Source organism: Oryza brachyantha, chromosome 4 (genome assembly GCF_000231095.2).
Source record: "Oryza brachyantha chromosome 4, ObraRS2, whole genome shotgun sequence".
In the NCBI taxonomy this organism is placed as follows: Eukaryota; Viridiplantae; Streptophyta; class Magnoliopsida; order Poales; family Poaceae; genus Oryza; species Oryza brachyantha.
This window is the reverse complement of record NC_023166.2, coordinates 9,870,071-9,895,109: the sequence shown is the minus strand read 5'-3', so window position 1 is coordinate 9,895,109 and position 25,039 is coordinate 9,870,071. Positions and strand designations below refer to the sequence as shown.

General features: G+C 46.8%; 4 protein-coding genes across 4 annotated transcripts; 1 reads left to right on the top strand and 3 right to left on the bottom strand.

Moving 5' to 3' along the window:
• Nucleotides 1–1,158: 1,158 nt before the first annotated feature.
• On the bottom strand, nt 1,159–3,790 carry LOC102707396 (beta-fructofuranosidase, insoluble isoenzyme 3). Its single transcript, XM_040523317.1, has 7 exons — nt 3,581–3,790; nt 3,463–3,471; nt 2,483–3,366; nt 2,245–2,403; nt 1,900–2,144; nt 1,702–1,795; nt 1,159–1,611 (listed from the first exon to the last, which is right to left on the bottom strand). The coding sequence occupies exons 1-7, from the start codon at nt 3,744–3,746 to the stop codon at nt 1,423–1,425; spliced, it is 1,746 nt and encodes a 581-aa protein (XP_040379251.1). The 5' UTR covers nt 3,747–3,790; the 3' UTR covers nt 1,159–1,422.
• A 4,701-nt stretch (nt 3,791–8,491) lies between these two features.
• On the top strand, nt 8,492–9,224 carry LOC121054222. The gene has a single exon (XM_040523313.1). The coding sequence runs from the start codon at nt 8,507–8,509 to the stop codon at nt 9,098–9,100; it is 594 nt and encodes a 197-aa protein (XP_040379247.1). The 5' UTR covers nt 8,492–8,506; the 3' UTR covers nt 9,101–9,224.
• Nucleotides 9,225–9,492: 268 nt separating this feature from the next.
• On the bottom strand, nt 9,493–11,201 carry LOC102706840. The gene has a single exon (XM_015835959.2). The coding sequence runs from the start codon at nt 11,027–11,029 to the stop codon at nt 9,713–9,715; it is 1,317 nt and encodes a 438-aa protein (XP_015691445.2). The 5' UTR covers nt 11,030–11,201; the 3' UTR covers nt 9,493–9,712.
• Nucleotides 11,202–11,598: 397 nt separating this feature from the next.
• On the bottom strand, nt 11,599–12,649 carry LOC102702274. The gene has a single exon (XM_040523718.1). The coding sequence runs from the start codon at nt 12,647–12,649 to the stop codon at nt 11,846–11,848; it is 804 nt and encodes a 267-aa protein (XP_040379652.1). The 3' UTR covers nt 11,599–11,845.
• Between the last annotated feature and the right edge of the window lie 12,390 nt (nt 12,650–25,039).

Sequence of the window (25,039 nt, the reverse complement as noted above, 5' to 3'; positions counted from 1 at the left end):
ATCTGTTACCCATGAAACTAAATTTACCGTGTTTAATCTATGATGAGGTCTAAAATGACCACTATCTCGATTAAGTTAGCTATATATATGTGGTGCTATTTGTCTTTACGAACGCTTTGACTGGTTTGTATGTTCCAAGAAATATTTGTTTTCGTATTCGTGTTCGACTATATCCGATCCTTATTCGTATTCGAGATAATTTATATTTGTTTCCGTATCCGAGATATTCGTATCCGTTTCCGTATCCGCCTAAAAATATGGAAACAAATACGGTACATGTATTATCCGTCCGTATTCGCTCCGTTTTTAGCCCTAGATGCAAGTACACCACATGTTCCATTCGCCACCGATAAAATGTCCACTTTCACTCTCTCAAAAGGCTTAGATTAGTTATCCCTAACCACAAAGTAAGGAATAGTACATCACTTAATTATTAATATAGGTGCGAATCGATTCCCTGTGCAGTATAGAAGATGGTCTAATTTTTTTTGCTTGTACTTATGGTTATAAGCTAAAGTTTAATTTTTGACTTTAAATTTATGAGTTGATTTTAGGTTTTCTAATTATCATATTTTATTTTGAACAATTACTTTTAGATTACTAAAAATACATATAAATATTTTTATTCATATTTTTTTTCTGAATATAGCGTTTGCCTTTTCAAATAAAAAACCAAACGATATCACTGCCGGTCTTTTGTGGGAAATGATATCCAAGTCTGAAAAATAAATAAAAATGTTATAGGCCTGTATATCAGTCACATAAAAAAAAATAAAATATAGTGAAACATGTTGTCCCGTCGCAGTTGTGAGATGTCCGTCACATAACAAAATATAGGCCTATATGTCAGCCTAAAGAAATTATGGACTAACTATAGCAGCAAATTAAGAGCATCAAAATTTCTACAGCGTTTTATAGCCACTGGGCCATTGGCAATTACATCTACAGAGAAGTAGATATCTGGCCCAAAGAGATATACAGGATGCCATGCCCAAAACAGGTTTTATTCATCATATAGGGATGATTTGACAACGTTTGTCTATTCGGAATGGAATGGTTTGAACCCTTCCTGAGTTCCTAAATGAAGATATTTTTATAGAAAACCAATAGTTTACTAATTAATTCGTTTATATGCAGAAATAATTAGCACAAACCATATGTCATGTTCCATTCTATTAAGCAGGAATGGGACAACTAATATCCATTGATCTTTTTATTCACTCCTGACTCATACTTTCTTCACACATTGAGTGCACAATTTGTTGCACTGGACACCAGATCTGAATTCTGAAATGGTATGATACACACGATCATTTCATTACCTAACAATGCATAAAACACCACACCTAAATTAATCCAAAATTCTCCGCCTAAAGAAGGTAGCTGGCTAATCGTCTGGCTAGGCGCTACTCTCTACTGCTGCTACTGCTGCGCGTTCATCTTGGGGGTCTTCATCTCCCAGGCGTCCAGATTGGCGATCTTGACGTCCGTCTCGCCGTTGTTGAAGACGAAGAGGTGCGCCTCATCACCGATGGCCTTCCTCGGGTACACCCTCGTCAGGATGCACGTCTTGCCGCGCGCCCCAAAGCTCTCCACCACGGAGTGATCGATCTGCGTTGATAAATTATTCAGCAAACGCAAGGTCTCACAGGATGAAACATTCGTTGGTACCTGAAGACGAAAAAACAAAGTCATACGAACCAATGTCCGGAGGGCGATTTTCTTGGTCTTGGTGATGTCGACGTCGACGAAGCCAGCGAAGGTCGGTCTGTATATCTTCGACTCGTACGACGACCTGCAAGTTTATTAGTGGTTACGTGATCATTGGCGAACGAGGCATTAGTTATGTCGAGTGACGTACTGACGCCAACAGATTAATCAGCTGGACACGTCACGCACCTGGTAGGATCGTTGCACATGAGGACGACATGCGAGGACTCGTTGGCCTTGAACACCCTGAAGAAGACGGCCGTCCTCTCCTTGAGGTCGCCGGAGGTCAGCACCCACAGCCCGAAGGGACCCACGCCTCCCTTGACGTCCGAGCCGAGTTTCTTGCACAGCGCCTGCGCGTCTGCCCGCCACGCCGGGTCGAACGTCTCCGCCTTGCTCAGGTCCTTGATCGCGAACGCCATATCCACATCCGACTGTGGTTATGTGGATGGTCCATGTTATTTTCGTCAACGAACTCATGTCCAGTGTACGTACGTCCGGTACTTAGGGTTCTGTGCAATGTGGTGTACTGACCTGCACGGACTTGAAGCCGCTGACCTCCATGGAGCTGCCGCTCTTGATGATCTTGTCGCTAACGTTGACGTGCTTGCCTCGCAGCGCCTCGACCTCCTCCACCGGCCACTGGACCAGCTGCTTCCCGTCCGGCGACAGCCAGAGCTTCCTCGGTATGGCCTGAGAGAGCGCCATGGTCAGTGTTGGAAAGGAAGGAATGCAATGCGTGCGTGCACCAAGGAGGCTCGTGGCCACTGACCTGAATGCCGGCCCAGCCCTTGTGGCGGTCGTCGGGGACAGTGTCGGACTCGTTGGCCCAGCCCCAGACGATCCGGCGACGCTTGGCTGGGTCGTAGAACGACTTGGAGGCGTAGAAGTCGCCGTAGTCGTAGCGGAGGCCGTAGTCGTTGTCGGGGAATTTGGCGTCGGGGACGTAGCGGTCGGTGGCGTGGTCGTACTGGCCGACGGTGTAGTACTCGTACCGCGTCAGGTCGAGGCTCACCTTGAGCACGTACTTGACCTCCTCCGCCACGGCGCGGTCGTGCAGCTCGGCGGTGTCGACGCCGCGGCGGTGGTGGCGGCTGCCCCCGGCCACGGCGACGGGGAAGAAGTCCGGGCACTCCCACATCCCGGTGTGCGCCGAGTGCAGCGGGTGGTGCGCCTTGACCCACTTCTTGAAGTCGCGGCTCCGGTACAGCACGGCGAGCCCCTTCATGTTGACCTTGCTGCCGACGAGGAGGCGCCAGTGGCCGTCGGGGCCGTACCAGGCGGTGGTCGGGTCGCGGAAGGCGCTGGCGTTGATGCCGCTGTCGGGGTTGATGATGGGGTTGTAGTCGGGCTTGTACCACTCGCGGAGGTACGGGTCGGAGAGGTTCACCGGGTAGGCGACGTTCTGCACCTGCCGCTCGTCGGGGTCAATGCCGGTGTACATGATGGCCGGCACGCCGCTGGGCAGCAGGGTGGCGGAGCCCGACCAGCAGCCCTTGGCGTCGAACGTCTTGGACGGGTAGATCCCCGGTTCCAGCGCCGTCCAATCGATCAGGTCCGTCGAGACCGAGTGTGCCCACACGATGTTGCCCCACACCGAGCCCTTGGGGTTGTACTGGTAGAACAAGTGATATAGGCCCTTGTAGTACATCGGACCTGCACGGTACATACGTGTCATCCAAATGCAAATAAGTGTAACTAAAAGTCGTGCCATGCAAACAGATTTTCTATGTGGCTGGTTTACGTACGCACCGTTCGGATCTGGTCATCGTGTACCGAGGCAAAGAAGAAACACACGAAGTTAGTATTATTGATTGATCAAAGAACAACACAAATCGATCGCAATGTATGCCTCAATTGGAGAACGCACCGTTGATCCAGTGTTTGGGTGGTTGGAAGTGGTACCCGGTGCGCAGCGTCCCGTCGACATGCTTCGCCTCCAGCGATTGGAGCTCCGGATAGACGACGTGCGACGCTCGCACCATCGCCGGTGCCGTCATTTGCAGCAGAGCCACCAGCACCAGCAACGCCGCCATATCCACGGTGGTCGTATACACTAGTTACCTTGCTTAGCGAGAAGCGATCGGATGATCAATCACGGTGAGGTGCTAGGTGGGCTTTTATAGATGGGGATCACCGGATTAGTTACGAGGGGTTTCTCTTCGCATCTTGGCATGGCGGTTGCGTCGTCGATCCGCGCGAGCGTGGGAGACGGGAGTTTCGTTCCGTTTTCCATAGCCACGAATTCAGGACCGTTTTTAGTTTTGACGTGGCATGTGCATGGCTGCATGTAAAAAAAAAAGATAATCTTTGCTAGTGCTTATGTCATTTCTCAGCTTTTGGAAAACTATAAATCATGATTTATTTTTAGATATTTATCTGATTTATAATCCGATTGAAGTGTATTTGCTGTAATTAAGTACTCTTTACAACAAGATCACAAATGACTATATTTTAGATCCCACCTAACTGTGTTTTATCACAAAAAAAAATTGTTTCATTCATCTTTGGAAAGTGTTTCACCTGTTAAAATGATGAAAAAAAACAATTGAATCATAATCTGGAACAATTTCGTTGAATAATATGAGACATTGAGTTATACATATTGAAACATGTATTGCCCATCAAATCAAAGACAAAAAAAAAAAGCAAACATAATAAAAAGCCGGTGTAACATTTTGGATTAATATATTGAACGGAACATCGAAAAATCACAAAGAGTATTATTTCAAATAGGGTTACTCCCCTCTGTAGTGGTCATGAACAAACTCAATTAATTTGTGTATAAATCTAGATATTTTGATGTTGTTCCATGGCCACTACAGAGTAGCAAGAACCTGATCTAAAATAGTACTTTGTTATGATTTTCTGATGTTTTGTTTAAATATTTTTTATCTTCATTTGTGTTAAATCCAAATTTTACAATGGCTGCTTTATTATCTTTGGTTTTTGTCTTTGATTTGATGGATAATACAAGTTTCAATAGAGAAAACTCAATGTTTCATACTATACAACAAAAATGTTTTGGAGTGTGATTCAATTGGATTTCATCATTCTAATAGCTGAAACATTTTCGGTGAAGAGTGAAACATTTTTTTCTTATGGGATGAAACACAAATCAGATAAGATTGAAAATATAGTCATGTGAGATCTTGTTACAAAGTTAATTACAACAAATATAGCAATTCAATCAGATTATAAATAGGATAGATATTATAAAAAAATCATGATTTAACAATTTCTTAGTGGGGAGAAATGCCATACACATGCATGTATATATACGAGTGCCTTTTTACATGTGGTCATGCATGTGCATGCCTGGTCAAGCACTAGCAAATATTTCATTTTTGTATGCAGTCATGCAAATTGCTGGTCAACTAGAGCAAAATGCATCAGGTAGACAAAGATCAAAGGGTGTAGATGGATGGACTGCGAATCAGACGGTTGGATGGGCACCTGATCCGTATGCGCATCTGCCAAAAAAAAAGTTCCATAATATTTAGGGGCAATTGCATAATTGGTCCTACTTTAGAGTCCAATTACGGATATAGCACTGTTTTTTCACTTCGCAGATTTAGCCCTGGTTTTTAAAATTGAAGCTTCCGTTTGGCCCTGCTCCGTTAAGCTAAGTTAACGGTGTTAAGTGAGGAAAACGTGGGCGTCTTTGCTCTTTCACATTTAACCCTGTTTTGTTAGTATTATTTGTATATTTGGTCTTGTTTTTATACGTGTGTATACTTTAAGAAATATTTGCAATATTTAACTTGTATTTAATTGATTTGAGTCGGTTTTGATTGATATTTGACTGAAGTTTGATAAATTTGACTAAGATTTAAAATACATTCGATTAAAATTTGAACAAAATTTTAAAAATTTGTGGTAAACAAAATTGAGATAGTTTAATTAATTACCTAGTTATCAAGAAGATAATTAAAATGTTATGATTAATTCTTGAAGCGTATATAATGTGCAGCACATGCTTGTTTTTGATTCTTGGTCGGCCATGCATGCAGATCAACGAGAACGATCAGGCGGCGGCGAGGGGCGGCGGCGACGTGAAGATGGTGGCCGAGATGGCGCCGGTGCTGTCGATGCTGACGGCGCCGGCGCCAGCGTCGTACTACGGCGGTGAGGAGTCGTCGAGCACGGTGCGGAAGCTGACTCCGCCGCTGCCCGCTGTCGACGCCAACGCGACAGCCGGGTTCCGGCTGCAGCCGACGAAGCCCAACCTGCCGCTGCGCGCCCTAGCTGCTGCGTCGCCACGCGCTGGCCTACTCACCGCCCGCCCCGCTCCCTCGCGCTGCTCACCGCGCGCCGAGCGCTGGCCGCCGCACGCCCCGTCCGCCGCCGTGCGCTGGCCTGCTCGCCGGCCGCCCCGCTCCCTCGCCTGGCCCGCCCGCCGCGCGCCTGCTCGCTCGCTGCACGCCCTTGCTGTCGGAGCGCCGCCGCCATTCTAACTGGGAGAGAGGGGAGCAGATAGGGTTAGAGAGTGGATAGGGGTATTGTTGTTATTTTACGTGTTTTTTCTTTTATTTTTCTTTTTTTATTTACATAATTAACAGTAGGGGTCAAACGAAAGTTTCGATTTTGAAATTCGGGACTAAATTTGTAAAGTAGAAAAAATAGGACTAAATTTATAATTAGACTCTAAAATAGAATCAGTTATATAGTTATATAATTGTTCCTAATATTACCTCCACCGAGAAAGACCCTTCCGCCATGGTAGATATATATCGATAACGCCGATAATGCTGGCTTTCGAGCGCGCTATCCCATCCGAAAGATCAGATGCGCTCCACCTTGGTTGCTCTACATGTTGCATCAATTTACTCTATCTGTATGTGGTGCTACGCTTCTCAACTGCTTTATTGCTATATGAATGGATTTCTCCATCCTCTCTACATGCAGGTATGCATGTAAATTGTTAGCAACCTTGAAACAATTTTTTTTCTCGACTACCTATCCGTTTTATGATCTTATTTAACCACTGTATTCATTTCAATTAACTCACTATTTTTTATGATTTTTTGATATTTTAGTTAATGTTTTTTTAATGCTGCTTTGTGTTAAATCAAAATATTGCGGTGGCTTTTTAGCAAGTATTTTGTTATGTATCAATATACTATCTCTGTTTCATAATGTTGTTTTATAATGTAAGATGTTTAACCTTTTTGTTTATAATATTTGACCATTTGTCTTATTCAAAAAATTAGTACAAATATAAAAAATGACAAGTCATGCTTAAAGTTCTTTTTAATAATAAAGTAAGTCACAAGCAAAATAAATGTATTTCCATAATTTTTGAATAAGACAAATTCAAAATTTTAATTGATAAAACAAAGTCACAAGAAAATGGCCAAATGATAGCAGTAAGAACACAATAGCATGATAGAGAATGATTTTAGAAACATTTAGAAAAAAGAATAATCTAATTTAAAGTTCATACGAGTGAGATACACTAGTTTCAATTTTTTCAATATTTTCAAATTTTATTTTTGCATACGGCCCCTTAAGTGGCTCGTATGAAAAAATCAATTTTTCCATGTGGGTGCTTAAGTGAGCCGCATGCAAAAATAAACTCATTTTTACATGTGGTTCTCTTAGGAGGCCTACATGGAAAAATCGACTTTTCCATACGGGTCACTTAAGGGGCTGCATGCAAAAATAACTATTGATTTTTGCTGATGCCATTAGTTGGGGCTTAGCAGTGTCTATGCATGCATGTGTATATTACTGTGCTGCTTGTTGGCTCTCTATGTTTGGATTTCTCACTTCTCTCTACATGCATGTATGCATGTAAGTATATAATATATAATCAAAGTATATTTTTTGTGTTGGATTAAGATGTTCTACTAGGTACTTTGATGTTAATTAATAGCCACTAGAAAGCTGGACGAGTCAGATCTGAAATGGTACTATTTTTGCGTTTTTTCGATGTTTCACTCAATGTTCCCTTGTGTTATATGAAAATGTCATGGTGGTGTTTTTAGCAGTAATTTGTTATATTTCAATAAGTATAACTTGATAATTATTTGTGTTGGGTTAGAATGTTACACTAGAGGAGCCAGAACCAGATCTGAAATAATACTATTTTGTGATGCTTTGTTGAATATATTTTCGAAGTTCATCGGTGTTAAATCCAAATGCTAGAATGGATTTTTATTATGTTTGATTTTTTTGCCTTTGATTTGATGGATAATACATGTTATTAATAAAACTAATTTTTCATATTGTACATCGAAAATGTTTCAGAGTATGATTCCATTGTGTTTGCTCGTTGTAATGTCTGAACATTTTTCTAAACATTTTTCATATATGATAGAATAGAAATAAGACGAGATCCAAAATATAGTTATGTGAAATCTTACCATAACAATTGGATCATAAACTGGATTAATATTTTTTAAAAGTCATGATTTATAGTTTTCTTAAAGCCGATAAATGCAATACACATGCATGCATATACGCCGTTCCCTCTTTATATGCGGTCATGCTCCTTCCTTGTGGTCAAGCACTTGCTAAGATTACCTTTTGCATGCAGACATGCCCATGCCTGCTCTAATAGGAGCAAAGTGCAAATATCCATACATCGGTATAGACAAATGGACTCTGAATGGTGGGATGGACGGTTGATCTTTTGCGTCAAATCGGGCGCCGATCCATAGACACGTCTTTTATATATATATATAACTTGTGCCAACCCGGCATGGGTACGTCTAGCTATCCACCACATGAACTGCCGGAGCAAAGCACACGCGCGAGTAACGCTTGTCCGTCCATGTGCTTTTCCCTTCCCATGGCACCACCACCACCACTGCACGTCCCGTTCTGCTACAAAACCCCCGTGGAGCCGTGGCCCGGGCCGCGCCCCGCCACCCATTCAAGGCCGCCGCCGCACCTCCGCCCGTCCTCCGGCGGCCTCGACCTCCTCACGGAGGCACTTGCCGAGAGCTTCGATCCCGACGACGTTGCCACCGCCGCTGCCACCATGGATGACAACGTCGCCGTGGTCGACGCCCTGGCCCCACCGTGCAAGAGGTCGCACGTCCTCCTCACGGAAGGCGTCGTCGCGGACCACCACGACGACGACAACCAGCACGGCGTGATGTTGCTGAGGAGGACGAGGACCGGGAGGGCGGCATTCCCGCCGCCGATATCGGTGATCGGCAAGGGCGGGCGGCCGTGGCTGACCCTCCGGGCACATCGGGAGGACGGCCGGCTGGTGCTGCGGGAGATGCGGCTGCCATCACAGGAGTTGCTGCAGCCGTGCAAGGAGGACGGCAGGTTCAAGCTATTCATCCACCCAGAGGCCGGTCGCTGTGGCGGCGCCGGTGCGGGGCCACACGTAGGACTAGGAAGGGAAGGACGACACAGCGCTCTTGAGTCTTGATCAGGATATTACCAGATTTTCTTTTTGTCTTTAGAGCACTGGAAATTCTTCCTCTCCTTCCTGCGATAATGTGCATGATCTTGCTGGTAATCAATACATGCATTGGCTTGCAGCAATAATCTCATGTTTGTTCAAATGCTTCTTGTGCATATCGTTTCGTCCGATTAAGGTGCGAAAAGTTTGCCTCAGGTATCAATTGCGATTTGCGAATGCGCCCATGAGCCAGGAAAATGTGGGGTTCACATGTCAGTCACAGTCACCGATGCTTTCTTTCTCTTGGAGTGGAACGGAGCCTAAAACACTTTGATCTGATAACGTGAGTTGTTATTCGAGCACAATCAAACAATGGAAGTAGTAAAGCAATTATCAAATTCTCTGCTCCTAAATGCAAAGAATGTAAAGCAATTTAACTTATCACATAGGAAAGAATATTAATCGGTACAGAATTACAGTTGTTAGCCGCTGCCGAGCACAACGAGCAGCACAAACCAAAATCCAACACCAGCCGGGTAGACAGGCAAATCAACCCAACATGACACGAATTGCTCTACTACTTTCGTCAAACCACAATTCATGGCGATCGCGAGATCTCATTGCCGCAATACCTTCACTTCACGAGCATATGGGGCAGCGGACGAGGCCGTTCTCGTTGCACTCGCCGCACTGGACCGTCTCCTTCCGCTCGCCGTCCACGCGCACCTTGCGGCTGCCGTTGCAGTCCCGGCACATGACGAACCGAACGCCGGCGCAGCCAGCGCACCAGACACGCGCACGAGGGAGGCCCTGCAGCAGCGCCTTGAGCTTGCCTTCCTCCTCCAGCTTCGTCACCTCGGCCGCGCCGCCGACGTGCCGGCCACGGACGAACACGGCCGGCACGCGCACCTCCCGGCCGCCCAGCAGCAGCCGCAGCTCCTCGCGGTAGCCCGAGTCCATGGACACGTCACGCTCGATCACCTTCACGTCGTGGGCCTCGATCGCCGCGCGCACCGCGTTGCACTCCTCGAATGTCCTGCGGATGCCGCGGAGGGTGGTGGTGTACAGGACGACCGCGTCGGCGCCGCCGGGCGGGCATTTCCCCTCGGCCACCATCGCCGGAGGCGCCGCCTTCGGGTGCTTGGGCTTATCCGACCCGACCATCCGCTTGATGTGGGCGCCTTCCTCCGACAGCTCGCGCTCGATGGACGCCAGGAGCTCCGGGTCGAACAGCGGGCTCAGGCTCCGCCGCGACGACGACATTCCGCCGCCAGTCTCGGGCGGCCCGGCCTTCCGGACGATCCTGGCGCTCGCCGGGGAAAATCTCTTCGACGCCCTGAGCAATTTTGAGTTGTCGATCGAATTGTACGGCCGGAGCACTCTGTCGACCTCAACATCTCCGGCCTTGTTGTTGTTCCCGGAGCAGCGCTGCAGTGGACTGTTCTCCTTTCCCGGCGTGTTCATCCGCTTAGTTGCCGACTTCTTGGGCGACGGCAGGGCCATGGCGATGACCCTGGCCGGCGACCAACGACTCGGCGCCTTGGCCGGCTTCTTCGCCGGCGATTCGGCCGCGGCTTCAGCGTCCTCCAGCCCGGCCATAATCTCCCACGCGTTGATAACCTCCAAGCCGGAATCCAGCTTAGCCGCCGCGGGCGCCGGCTTCTTGGCGCTCGGGACCACGAGGGGCGGCGGCCGCGCGCGCTTCCACTCCCTGCTTATCGGCTTGTCTTCCTGCGGCGGCTGAGTCTCCTGCCCCTTTTCCTGGCATGCCGCCGCAGCCGCCGCAGCAGCAGCCGCAGCCGCCGCGTGCTTGGGGTGGAGGTCGAGCACCCCGTAGGTAGTGGAAGTAAGCGACACCACATGGTCGACGCGGCCACGCACGGTGGCGCGCCCGCCCCTTCCCCCCCTCGCGTCGCCCGGCCCGGGCGGGAGCAGCTTCGAGGAGATGCACCCCATTCGTCACGGCGAACGGCGACAGCGACGGCGAGCAAAGAAACCAACCACCTCTCCCTCCCCCGCTTCCCTCTCTCACGGCGATGCCTTCTCCACCCTCTCGCTCTCTCTTGACCAGTGCCAACGTCTATGCTTGACCGGCTCAGGGGAGTGGGCGTTTTGTGGTGTTTGAACGCGAGTGACTGTGCGTGCAACGGTCATCGAGAGAGAGGGCGGTGGCCGTGGCGCTGCAGATTTGGGCTTTTCTTTTTAATTTTCTCGTGCGCTGCGCGGCGATGCTGGTAGCGTTCCAACGGTCGAATCCGGCGGAAGGTTTGGTGCGGTGGTGGTGCCCGTTGCCGCGAAACTGCAGAAGGCCCGCAGATCGAAAAAAAAGTGGCGCGGCCCGTGTAGCACAGTGTCAGAGTGCCCCGCTGTGATCGTACGGATGCAAAGTGTTGGGCCAGTTCCTTCTGGGTATACGAGTACCAATTGTTTGGGCTTTTTAGTCTCGCGTGCGAGCCCACAAAGTTTACGATTTTTTAGTTTTTCAGATGAGTGCTTTATTAGTCTGATTGGAAATTTGGAATGGACCATCTCAAGATAATACTAGTAGTACATTATAGTGATTGATTTAGAATCGAACATCGACAACACAAGGTACGAGGAGCAGCATGCTCAAGAAAGAAGATTAGGACTATCACACATGCACAAGCGAAAGAAGTTAAAAGAGACTTTTTTTTTCAGAGTTAACAAATGGACATTAGCACGGGAAGATGCCGTTCCAAGTACTAGTAGAATTGCTGGTTGTTTGCCTCGGCTAGCGTGGATATGTCGGATTCATGCCGAGACTGGTCCTGCCATGGTCTCAGGCCACCGCCGCGAAGCAAGGCGCTTCACTTCTCCCAGTTTAACCGCTAGCGGTCGCGGCGGCGAAAGAGCGGTGACCGACGGTGGCGCCGGTGCGATGGCCTTCGACTCGCTGGCCTCCAATTCACACTCGGGCGGATTGTTGGGATGGCATAGATGATGCAGTGCGGCAGCCACGCTCGCCCAGCACCCGCTGCTCCTCTCCTCGTCCTCCACGGCCGGCGCAAGAGCTGGAGCCGTCGCCGTCGCCGCCCGCCTCTCCGAGTGTACGGCCCCAAAGCAGGACACCTTCGGGGACCCAGGATCCGTCTCCACGGCCTCGCTCGCGAAGATCCTGCAGGACCCTGCCGCCGGCCGGCACCAGCCGCGGCCAAGGCATGGCGAGCGCCGCTTCTGCGCAACCATCTTTCCCGCCGGTAGACCGCCTATGACGACGACCACCTTGCCGATCGGCAGCCCCCTCGACTCGGCCGACGGCCTTGACCCGCCCTTCCCCTTCGCAGACGCCGCCGCCGCGGCCTTGGGATTAGATCTACCCTTGGTGGAGCGACCCCTCTCCAGCACCGCACCGGCCAACTCCGCCCACGCGGCGCCATCGCCTACCCGTACACAGCGCGACTCCGCCGGTGCGTCGGCATCGTTGGCGTGAGCGTTGGCATCACCTCGGCCTCCGTCGTCAGAGCAGCCGGGGAGCGCGATGGTCTCGCACACCACCCTCGATCCCACCTCGCCGCCGCCGCCGCAGAAGAGGGAGTCCAGATTGAGGTGTGGCATTCGTGGCAGCTGGTCTGTCTTGTGACTTGTAAGAAACTTGTGAGAAGCGAGAGGCGGAAGTACGAGTCGATTTAAAGGGGAGGCGCCAAAGGCGTGGAGATTTTGAAAAGGTCCGCCGTGTGGTGTGGGAACGGCGGCGAGTACCGTTGGTGCCTGGTGGGTTGAGTGGTTGGGGGAGGCGCGGCTTGCCGGGGGAGTGTAATGAGGTGTTCTCTTGTTGTTCTTAGGCCACCCCTAACGCAGGTGCTTAGGGGAACACTTCTATAAAAAAAATCTGATTTTTTTGCCACGTCGGATGGATAGGGCGCTTCTCAAATGGGGTTGCTGTTCCGTGCGGTGTTGATGCCTCACCAGGCTCTAAACTCGTTACCAACAAATTTTGAAAGCATGTGCTAGCATCGACGTCTGCCGCAACAAACAAGTCAACCGGATAGTAAATCACACAGCAAATCATGCAACAAACCAATATCACAGGGCCATCCAACAAACTTGAAGCAAATCACACAGCAAACCAACAACCCTATAAATTAGCCACAAAACTAAAAGTTCAACGAACAATCACAACATTCAGTAAATTTAAAAATCATTCTTGAAAGCCAAATAAATAACCCCATATCAATAATTCTCAAAGAACGTTTGGGAGCCGCTCACGCACTTCACAAAGCACCATCTCGATGGAGTCCTACACGGACACTAGCTTCATGGATCTGTTGGGCTCTCATTCAACAAATAAGGTAGCAGATATCTGTTCACCGCAGCAAGAATTTGCTGCCCCTCTCCCACAAAATCACAAGGTATCATCAGCTTCACCAAGCACCCAACGAAGCAGCAAGCGACCTCGAACATCATCTGTTCCAACTCCGATAGCAAATGTGTAATGATTCACTCCTTGCTATTCCCTTTAAATCCCTCACCGGCCAATACAAAACCTGGAAAGAAAACAATAGGTACTGCTTCAAAAACTTAAACCAACATGTGAAAACAAATGCGGACATATGACTGCAATGGAAGCTGCAAGGTTTTTAAACAAACAGAAACAATGCGAGTCTTTCTACCGTTATATGGAAGTTCCATTTTTTTTTTTGGAAAAACCATGCTCAAATTTCAGTACATTCGGTGTGTCACAGGGAGTTATAATCTTCCGGAGAATACATTTCCCCCTCCTCGTGTGCCCGCAAGGGATTTGGGATGGAAAAAAATACTGGCGACATACCTGAAAGAGTATATCAAGGCCTATATGGGGATGAATAGGCGATTTAAAAAATTAAACCTAAAAAGCGGAAGCTGAGACTTTCGTAAGTTCCGGTCAGTGGCTTTGGAACTTCCGGCCTTCGGAAGTTCCGTTGATCTTCGGAACTTTCGACAGCACCAGATCTAGAACGAGAAAGGAGTAGATCTAGCCAACCAAATCTCAAATAAGCAAACCACCTCCAAGCTTTGCACAAATAGCAACTAGAGTACGCGCGGCAACCAAAAGCAAAGCTTAAATAACAAGTTAGAGAGATTTCACCACAAGTGTAGACGAAGACTTTTTACCGAAGTTCCAATCCTTGAGGGTATTGTACTCTCCGTTGAGGAGCACAAACTTGAGCCGGGTTCCACAACCCTTTCCTCGGGGTTGCACTCATGCACTCCCCCTCACTCGAGGTATCTCTTCCCTTTCGGAGGTGAGATCCAACCTTCATAAACCTTTTCCCGGCGTACCACAAGAGCTTCGGTGGCTCAAGGAACGACGCCTAGCCGTCTAGGTGTCCTCAACCACCAAGAGTAACAAGCTAGCAAGGAGATCTTGGGATGAATCTAGTGCTCACGAAATTTCTCACAAAGTCAACACCAAGCACTCAAACCAACTCAAAACAACCAACTCACACACACAAAATTCAAATCACTTAGATCCGTGGAGAGGAGTAAGTGAGAAAGCAAGGTTCAAAGTGAATCTCAAGAAAAACAAGCCAAGGACATAGAGATGAACATGTGAAGCAGCAAACCTAGTTTGAGGGGTTGGGGGATACCCCCTCTCAATTTCTGTCCGTTGGGGTCAAAAGATTCCTTCTTCGGAACTTCCGGAGGTCTCCTTCGGAACTTCCGGTCAGTTCAAAATAGCAGCCCGCAACACTTAGAAAATTCAAAGTCAACTATGAAAAGTCAAGTCAACGGAAGTTCCGGTCAAGACCTTCGGAACTTCCGTGAATCTTACAGAACCGATTCTGGCTCCTTCGGAACTTCCGTAAATTCCAGCACAACTTCAAAAAGATAGCAAAAGATCCACTTCAAAAATATTTCCGAGCACCGGATTCACTCTTAGATTTTATTTGCATACCCCTCTTTATAGTACGGTATTCCTAGTTGACTCAAATTCAAAGGAAATACACACGCCAACACGAATATACCGACTTTACTTCTCTTTTCACGTGGGCGGCGCAACAACAACTTTTCCATGAGGACTATTTATACCTTCACATTCTCACACACGTCATTAGTCCTCATCATTTGATTGTCATTAATCACCAAAACAAATTAGGGGCCTAGATGCACTTTCAATCTCCCTCTTTTTGGTGATTGATGACAACCATTTGATTAACAAGAGATATTTGAATAAAATTGACGAAATTTTGACACAAAGTAAAGATTGAGCTCCCCTTAAGATATACATTATACGCATGGAGTAACTCCCCCTTACACCTTGCATCTCACAGTTAAGCACAAATGTGAACAAGAATAGATATAGCAATAGAAATAGCAAGCTCACAAATAATATTACATCACATCACATAGTCTTAAACAAATAGAAACTAGCAAGTGTTCCACTACATGGACAATGCACATTAAACATGTGATGCAGATAATTCGATGAATGCTATGCAATGCAAATAGTTCAAGTGTTTCAACCAACTCGACACTAAGGAGGATAGAAGATAGACTACTTCTCCCCCTTTGGCATCAAGACAACAAAAAGAGAAGAAGTGAAGGAACATGGTGAGAACTCAGTTATGGGGTGCATGTGTCTCAGGATCAAACTCCTCTTCAGACTCCCACTGCCATTCCTCTGGCTCACTCACTTGGCCTTTAGATCCGTATCAGAATGTGGCAAGTTGAGATGCTTCTAGATCTCCTTCAACCTCTGAGTGTTCTTCTTTCTTGCATTCCTTTCTTTGATAAGAATGCTGTGGTTGGAGGAACAGATGTTGAAAATCTTCTTTAGGAACTTGGTTGAGGATGAGGACTTTTGCTGACTCGAAGCTTTGGCGTGACCCCGGGAAGTAGGAATGTCACGCTGTCAGGATCCGCCAGCCTGGCTAGAACCACCAGCCTGACTGGTGCCTTCTTGCTCCCCCTCTCCTCCAGACTCATAGATTGGCTGATCCAGGCGAAGACCAAGTTTGGTGTGCTTGACTTCCTTGACAAAGGTGGTCTCGGTGACAATCTCAATCATAATGTAAGGAGAGTAGCCTAGACCATTTCTATGAGAGATAGAGGTATTGCATATTTCATCCCAAATGAACCTAGGCACATTAAAGAGATTTCGGAGCCTCATCCTGCGAAGAATGTTGCGAATACAGGAGTTGATGTGGCTAGCATCACCATCCTTGGGAGTAAGGGTCTTACTCAACATCCTATTGAGATAGACAAAGGTAGGCTTGAGTCCTTTTACTGCCCCCAAGTTTGGACTGCCTCCAGGAATATACATACGGGACAACATCCCATCAGCAAGAACATCTTCGCTGTGCACTTTGTTGTAGATGTCGACAGAGTACTTATCAAAGCCGAAAAGGACCACAAAGTCATTGTAGGTGATATTGTACCACCTTCCCTGTGTCATTCAAAACATGATGTTTCCCTCAGGTCCTCCAAAGTACACTGTGGCATAGAACTGAGCTATTATTTCCTCACACCAATCATGCTCAAGTTCCATGATCTCTAAGAGGTATATACGCCTGCAGATGCTGATGATCTCATTGACCACGGGAACATCCAGCCGGCGCAGACCATCCCAGTCTATCCACTGCATGGGGACAGTCTTGTGCTGCATTGTCATGATCAATGTTTCATAGAAGTCCTGCTGAAACTTGGTCCGGAAGCGACTATCTGAGTCAGACGTTGTCGCATCTGGCCCACTCTGAGATTTGGCCCTCACAAGATCTTCCACCTTCTTGTTCCAGTTGGTGCACTGCCTCTGTTGCCAACTGGCATGTGAATATACAGGGGACCAACCACGTCCCCAGTATGAAAACCCTGTCTGGTTGGATCAAAGCACCCTGCTGGCACCTTGGCTGTGGCTCTTCTTTCTGGCAACCTTCCTCCAAGATTCACCCTCTCTGTTTGAGGGACGTGCTCATGGTCGCTGGGAGACCAATCACTGTTAGTGGCATTCTCTAAGGAGGAGGTGGGAGTGCGAACCCTCTTTCCCTTTTGCCTACTGGAAAACTTCTTTGTTAGAGCCATGATCCTTTCACACAAACAAGAACAAGAAAATAAGGATTAGAGGACTCTAGGAATGCAAAGCATGAGATGGTGCTCGGGGTTGAATCCTCTTCGAAACTTTTGAAGTAGCCGTCGGAACTTCCGATAACCGAAAGTTCCGGTCAGCCCTTCGGAACTTCCGAAGGAGTTCAAACCCGAACCCCAAAACCCAAGATTTGCATGATTCAACCGTGGAAACTATGAATAAACTCTAGGAAAGTACTCTATAACCACGGATCTATGGTTCTACCAAGCGGAATCCAAAGGCATTGTCCCAAGGCATGTAGATCTGAGGAAGAACCAAAGAGAAACCGAAGAAAATACCTTGAGACGATGAACTTGTGAAGAACTTGATGAGAATCGTCCCTTGAAGGCCTCAAATCCGCCTCCACACCACGTGGAGTGAAGGAAGCCTCCAAAGAATTTGGATCTAGCCCTAGTTTTTGGTGAAGGGTGAAGAACTAGGGTTAGAACCATGGGAGAGAGGTAAAAAGTGAAAAACTTTTACCCTCCCCACGGCCTCCCCCTTTATATACTTGGAGGCCCCTTCGGAAGTTCCGGTCCCCTTCACCGGAACTTCCGACAAAGGTATAGAACCGAATTTTGAGGCTTCGGAACTTCCGTTCAGGCTGACCGGAACTTCCGATGAGGTGGAATTCCGTTTTGTAAGATCTCTGGAACTTCCGGTTATCCTGATCGGAACTTCCGAAGATTCCAGGAGGACTCTAAAACTTATTTTTTGAAGGGAAGACTCGACCAAAAACATTTTGATGACTTGGATAAGTTAGATTGAAACACATTGATCCATTATGAGAATGCAACTAGCTAAACCACAAACATTCATATCAAGTTGCAATTTATCATATTGAAGCATGAGATAAAATATGCACATGCATATTACCCTTCCTAGAAAGGGCATGTATGAATCCATGTGAATTGTGCTAGAACCAACATTTACACAAAATGAAACTTCAAAAGCACATAGATTCAATTTATGCACACAAGAGTGACTAGTGATCATTCATGAATTGAATAAGCAATTTGTCACAATGTGCTATGCATGCATGCAACATATCAAGCCACATTTCGAGAATACAAGATATTTAGCTCACTCCGTAAGGCACAAAACCTATTTTCATCTAAGGGCTTGGTAAAAATATCCGCCAATTGTTTTTCGGTTCCCACATGAGAAATTTCTATGTCGCCCTTAGTGGAGTGATCTCTTAGGAAGTGGTGATGGATATCTATGTGTTTTGTGCGAGAGTGTTGGACAGGATTGTTGGCAATTTTGATGGCACTCTCATTGTCACATAGAAGGGACACTTTACTCACATTTAGGCCATAGTCTTGCAAAGTTTGCTTTATCCAAAGCAATTGAGCACAACAACTCGCTGCCGAAACGTATTCCGCCTCGGCGGTGGATAGGGCGACAGAGTTTTGCTTCTTGGAAAACCAAGAAACAAGGGACCTACCCAAGAATTGACAAGTTCCTGATGTGCTCTTCCTATCCACCTTGCACTCGGCATAATCCGCATCGGAATAACCAATGAGATTAAACCGTGCGCCCTTAGGATACCAAAGACTAAGATTAGGTGTATGAACTATATATCTAAGGATTCTCTTAACGTCCACAAGGTGACATTCCTTGGGAGCGGCTTGAAATCTTGCACACATACATACGCTAAGCATAATGTCCGGCCTAGATGCACAAAGATAAAGCAAGGATCCAATGATGAAACAGTATACCTTTTGGTCGACGTCTTTATCTTGCTCGTTGAGGTCAAGATGCCCATTTGAAGGCATGGGTGTACGGGCCGGTTTGGCATTCTCCATATCAAACTTCTTGAGCATGTCCTTAGCATATTTGGTTTGGCAAATGAATGTTCCCTCCTTTAATTGCTTGATTTGAAGACCGAGAAAGAACTTCAATTCGTCCATCATGGACATCTCAAAGCGCTTAGTCATCATCCTACTAAACTCATCACTAAAAGCTTGGTTAGTAGAACCAAATATAATGTCATCAACATATATTTGGCACACAAATAAATCTTTCCCATGTCTTTTAGTAAAGAGAGTGGTGTTGGCTTTGCCTATTTCAAAGCCATTTTTCACAAGAAAATCACGAAGGCATTCATACCATGCTCTAGGAGCTTGCTTAAGCCCATAGAGCACCTTGTGAAGCTTGTACACGTGATTTGGGTACTTGGGGTCTTCAAAGCCCGGCGGTTGTTCTACATATACCAACTCATTAATAGGCCCATTAAGAAAGGCACTCTTCACATCCATTTGGTATAGCTTGAAGTCATGGTTAGTTGCATAAGCAAGTAATCTCCGAATTGACTCAAGTCTAGCAACCGGCGCGAAAGTTTCACCAAAATCAAGTATCTCGATTTGTGTGAAACTTTGCGCCACTAACCTTGCCTTGTTTTGTGTAACAACGCCGTTTTCGTCTTGTTTGTTGCGGAAGACCCATTTTGTACCAATCACGTTTTGTTAGGATCGCTCTACTAGCGACCACACTTGATTGCGTGTGAAGTTGTTGAGTTCTTCTTGCATGGCCATCATCCAATCGGCGTCTTCAAGTGCCTCTTCCACCCTAAGTGGCTCAATAGAGGAAACAAACGAGTAATGTTCACAAAAATTTGCGACACGAGATCGAGTTGTTACCCCTTTATTTATATCACCAAGAATGTTGTCGGTGGGGTGGTTACGATGGATGCTTTGATGAACTCTTGGATGTGGTACTTGTGGTACATCTTCACGGCTTTCTTCATCTTGCTCATGGATTGTTGGTGACGGCGGTTATTGCACTTGTGATGTTGATGGCTCAACATGTGTTGATGAAGAAGGGTCATCTCTATTTGACACTTGAGGACGTACATCCCAAATAGCCATCCTCCGTATAGCTTCGTACAGTATTTCTTCTTCATCTAGCACATGAGAATCAACTTGCTCCTTTTGGGAGCCGTTAGTTTCGTCAAACGTCACATCACGCACGATCTCAACAACACCGGAGGTCTTGTTGAAAACACGGTATGCACACGAATTTGACGCGTAGCCAAGCAAGAACCCCTCATCCACTTTAGGTGCAAATTTGGATGCTCTTGCCTTCTTGTTAAGAATAAAACACTTACTACCGAAGACTCGAAAGTATGAGATGTTCGGTTTGTTACCGGTAAGAAGCTCATAGGAAGTCTTCTTTAGAAGGCGATGGAGATACAACCGGTTGATGGCGTGACATGCGGTGTTGACGGCTTCGGCCCAAAACCGGTCCGACGTCTTGTACTCATCTAACATGGTCCTCGCCATCTCTATAAGTGTTCTATTCTTCCGCTCTACTACACCATTTTGTTGTGGGGAGTAGGGAGCGGAGAACTCATGCTTGATGCCTTCATGATCAAGATATTCTTCAATGTTGGTGTTTTCAAATTCACCACCATTGTCACTTCGGATTTGCTTGATCTTGACATCAAACTCATTTTGGGCTCTTCTTGCAAACTTTTTGAATATTTCTTGTGTCTCACTCTTGTCATGCAAAAAGAAACCCAAGTGTAACGTGAAAAATCATCTACCACTACAAGACCATATTTGTTACCTCCGATGCTTATGTAAGCAATCGGCCCGAAGAGGTCCATGTGTAGAAGCTCCAAAGGTCTTGTGGTGGTCATCATATTCTTGACGAGGTGTCGCACTCTAACTTGTTTCTCGGCTTGACATGCACTACACACCCTATCTTTCTCAAAATGTACATTTGTTAGTCCTTCAATGTGATCCCCTTTTAGAAGTTTGTGAAGATTTCTCATTCCAACATGGGCTAGTCTCCGATGCCATAACCACCCCATGTTGGACTTGGCCACTAGACATGTCTCAAGGTTCGCTTCTTTCGAAGAGAAGTCAACAAGATAAAGCTTGCCCTTGAGAACACCTCTAAAAGCCACGGAGGAATCATTCCTTCTAAAAACGGTCACATCCACATCGGTAAATAGACAATTATATCCAAGCTTGCATAATTGAGAAACGGAAAGAAGATTGTAATTTAGAGATTTTACTAAAAGAACGTTTGAGATAGAGAGGTCATTGGAGATTGCAATCTTACCCAATCGAACGACCTTTCCCTTACCAAGTTCTCCAAAGACGATGTTCTCTTGAGAGGATCCATTTACATCAAGAGATGAGAACATCGACTTTTCTCTGGTCATGTGGTTGGTGCAACCGCTATCGATCACCTAACTCCTTCCACCGGAGACATATTCCTACAAGAGTTCAACTTCTTGCTTTAGGTACCCATACTTGCATGGGCCCTTTCATGTTAGTGACAAGTGTTTTTGGCACCCAAATAGCTCTCTTGATAGAAATATGTTTGTCCCGAGGACCAACATAGCGAGCCACAACACGACCATTGGCATTCCTCCTAAGAACATAAGATGTGTCAAATGAACAATGAGGCATATGAGTAATAGGGAGGATACTTTTGGCCTTGACAAAGTTGTCAAGCCCTTTGATCTTCTTGATCATCACACTCCTATCAACTCTTCCCTTAGGTGGAGGAATGTATCTAAGGCCTTCACGGTTGTGGTTGTCACGTTGGTACCTGAGGTACTACTTTAGGGCCTTACTACCCACGTGGCACTTGAGAAGCCCGTTGTTGAGTAACCCCATGAGCTTCTCATTTCGAGCGGTCAAGGCTTTCACGGCCTTGGCGTTTGAGGTGCAAGCATCAAGGTCATGGTCCTTGCATTTAACACATGGCTCATTGCTTGACTTCTTTGAGTTTTTAGATATCTCACTAAGGGAGGGTGAACACTTGTTGATTGTGTCAAGCTTATCCTCTAGAGAGTGGTATGCCTTTTCCAAGCTTTCCACTTTCTCTAGAAGCTTTGCATTTGACTCCTCAAGTAGTGAGCATAAGTCCTTGGTGTCTTTGTAAAGACGCACACGTGTCGCATATCTCTTTTTCTCCTTAGTGAGTTCACTCTCGAGTTCAACGTTACGCTCTTTCTCACGAATGAGCATATCCTCTTGCTTCTCGAGAAGGGACTCTTGACCCTCAATAGTGTCAAGCAATTCATACATGGTTGGCAAGGACTCCTTGCTTAGCTCATCGACCAACTCATCTTCAATCTTATCATCATCACTCCCACAAATTTCATCAATCAAGTCATGACTAAATAATTTTAAGAAAGGTGATACCTTACGCTCTTTTGCCATAAGACAAAAAGGAGCGTCATTGTTGCTATCATAGCTGAAGAGGGTTGGTGGCGGTGGTGGTGAAGACTTGATGGCGACGGTTGCCATTCCATCTTCATCACTTGAACTTGAGTTGCCCTGGGAGTCGGAGGTCCACTCATCACCGATATGAGCTTGCCTCCTTTCCTCCTTCTTCCCATGCTTGCCCTTGTTCTTCTTGAAGTGCCTCTCCTTCTTTTTCTTCTTCTTGTCGTCATCGAGCTTAGGGCACTGGGTGATGAAGTGCCCGGTTTCACCACACTCGAAACTCTTGCGTGATGAGTGCATTCCCCTTGACTTGCCGAAGCTTGACTTGGAGGCGTCTCACTTGAAGAAGCCGCTTCTGCTCATGTACTTCCCATGCCGCCGGATGAACAATGCCATGTCATACTCGGCTTGAGAAGTACACTCTTCATCAACCTCGGCCTCCTTGACGGCTTTCAAGGCTGTCTTGTTTCTTCGGTGTTGAGCCTTGAGAGATGAAGTTGCAAGCATCTTTGGATTCTTGCTCCATCAAGTCATGAGCGAGGATTCGCCCAAGCACGTCATGAGGTGTCAAGGTGTTGAAGTCGGCACGCTCACGTATGAGAGTTACCAAGGTTGAGTTCCTTGGTGTGATGGTCCGGAGCATCTTCTTCACAACATAACTATCCGTCAGGTCCTTACACCCAAGTCCCTTGATCTCGTTGACGATCTTGCTCAACCGGTCGTAAATCTCACTTGGGGTCACCTCCGGCTTCAACACGAAGCTCTCCAATTGTCCCTTCAAGATTTTCACCTTGGATTCACGCACCCCGTCGGTGCCTTCATGGACATTGCGGAGGGTGTCCCAAATTTTCTTGGCGCTCTCGATCCCATCGACCCGGTTGAACTCACTTGAACTCAATGCACTAAGCAATGCATTGGTGGCTTGAGCATTCTTATGCTCATTCTTGTCATCTTCTTCGGTGGGTGCGGTTGGATTATGGAAAACATAGCCATTTTCGACTATCCTCCAAATAGATGGGTTAATAGACTTTAAGTGCATCTTCATCCTATGCTTCCGAGCGGCATACTCCGTACCATTGAAGTATGGTGCTCTTCCGCTATAAGAGGAATAGGATGTAGATGTGAAGTATTTATGCCTGACGACAGAGTAATCATCGCTTCGACCATGAGGAATAATCGCATCATCACCCTTCCTCTCTCCCGACATGATCTCTCCAAGCGGTAAAGCCTAATAAGGAGATTAGGCTCTGATACCAATTGAAAGAGTATATCAAGGCCTAGAGGGGGGTGAATAGGCGATTTAAAAAATTAAACCTAAAAAGCGGAAGCTGAGACTTTCGGAAGTTCCGGTCAGTGGCTTTAGAACTTCCGGCCTTCGGAAGTTCCGTTGATCTTCGGAACTTCCGCCAACACCAGATCTAGAACGAGAAAGGAGTAGATCTAGCCAACCAAAGCTCAAATAAGCAAAGCACCTCCAAGCTTTGCACAAACAGCAACTAGAGTACGCGCGGCAACGAAAAGCAAAGCTTAAATAACAAGTTAGAGAGATTTCACCACATGTGTAGACAGAGACTTTTACCGAAGTTTCAATCCTTGAGGGTATTCTACTCTCCGTTGAGGAGCACAAACTTGAGCCGGGTTCCACAACCCTTTCCTCAGGGTTGCACTCATGCACTCCCCCTCACTCGAGGTATCTCTTCCCTTTCGGAGGTGAGATCCAACCTTCACAAACCTTTTCCCGGCGCACCACAAGAGCTTCGGTGGCTCGAGGAACGACGCCTAGCCGTCTAGGTGTCCTCAAACACCAAGAGTAACAAGCTAGTAAGGAGATCTTGGGATGAATCTAGTGCTCACGAAATTTCTCACGAAGTCAACACCAAGCACTCAAACCAACTCAAAACAACCAACTCTCACACACACAAAATCCAAATCACTTAGATCCGTGGAGAGGAGGAAGTGAGAAAGCAAGACTCAAAGTGAATCTCAAGAAAAGCAAGCCAAGGGCATAGAGATGAACACGTGAAGCAGCACCCCTAGCTTGAGGGGTTGGGGGGTATTTATACCCCCCTCTCAATTTCTGCTCGTTGGGGGCAAAAGATTCCTTCTTCGGAACTTCCGGAGGTCTCATTCGGAACTTCCGGTCAGTTCAAAATAGCAGCCCTCAACACTTAGAAATTTCAAAGTCAACTGTGAAAAGTCAAGTCAACGGAAGTTCCGGTCAAGACCTTCGAAACTTCCGTGAATCTTACAGAACCGATTCAGGCTCCTTCGGAACTTCCAAAGATCTCCTTCGGAACTTTCGTGAATCTTACAGAACCGATTCTGGCCCCTTCGGAACTTCCGTGAATCTTACAGAACCGATTCTGACCCCTTCGGAACTTCTGAAGGTCTCCTTCAGAACTTCCGTGAATCTTACAGAACCGATTCTGGCCCCTTCGGAACTTCCGAAGGTTTCCTTCGAAACTTCCGTGAATCTTACAGAACCGATTCTGACCCCTTCAGAACTTCTGAAGGTCTCCTTCAGAACTTCCGTGAATCTTACAGAACTGATTCTGGCCCCTTCGGAAGTTCCGACAGTACCTTCGGAACTTCCGTAAATTTCAGCACAACTTCAAAAAGATAGCAAAAGATTCACTTCAAAAATATTTCTGAGCACCGGATTCATTCCTAGATTTCATTTGCACACCTCTCTTTATAGTACGGCATTCCTAGTTG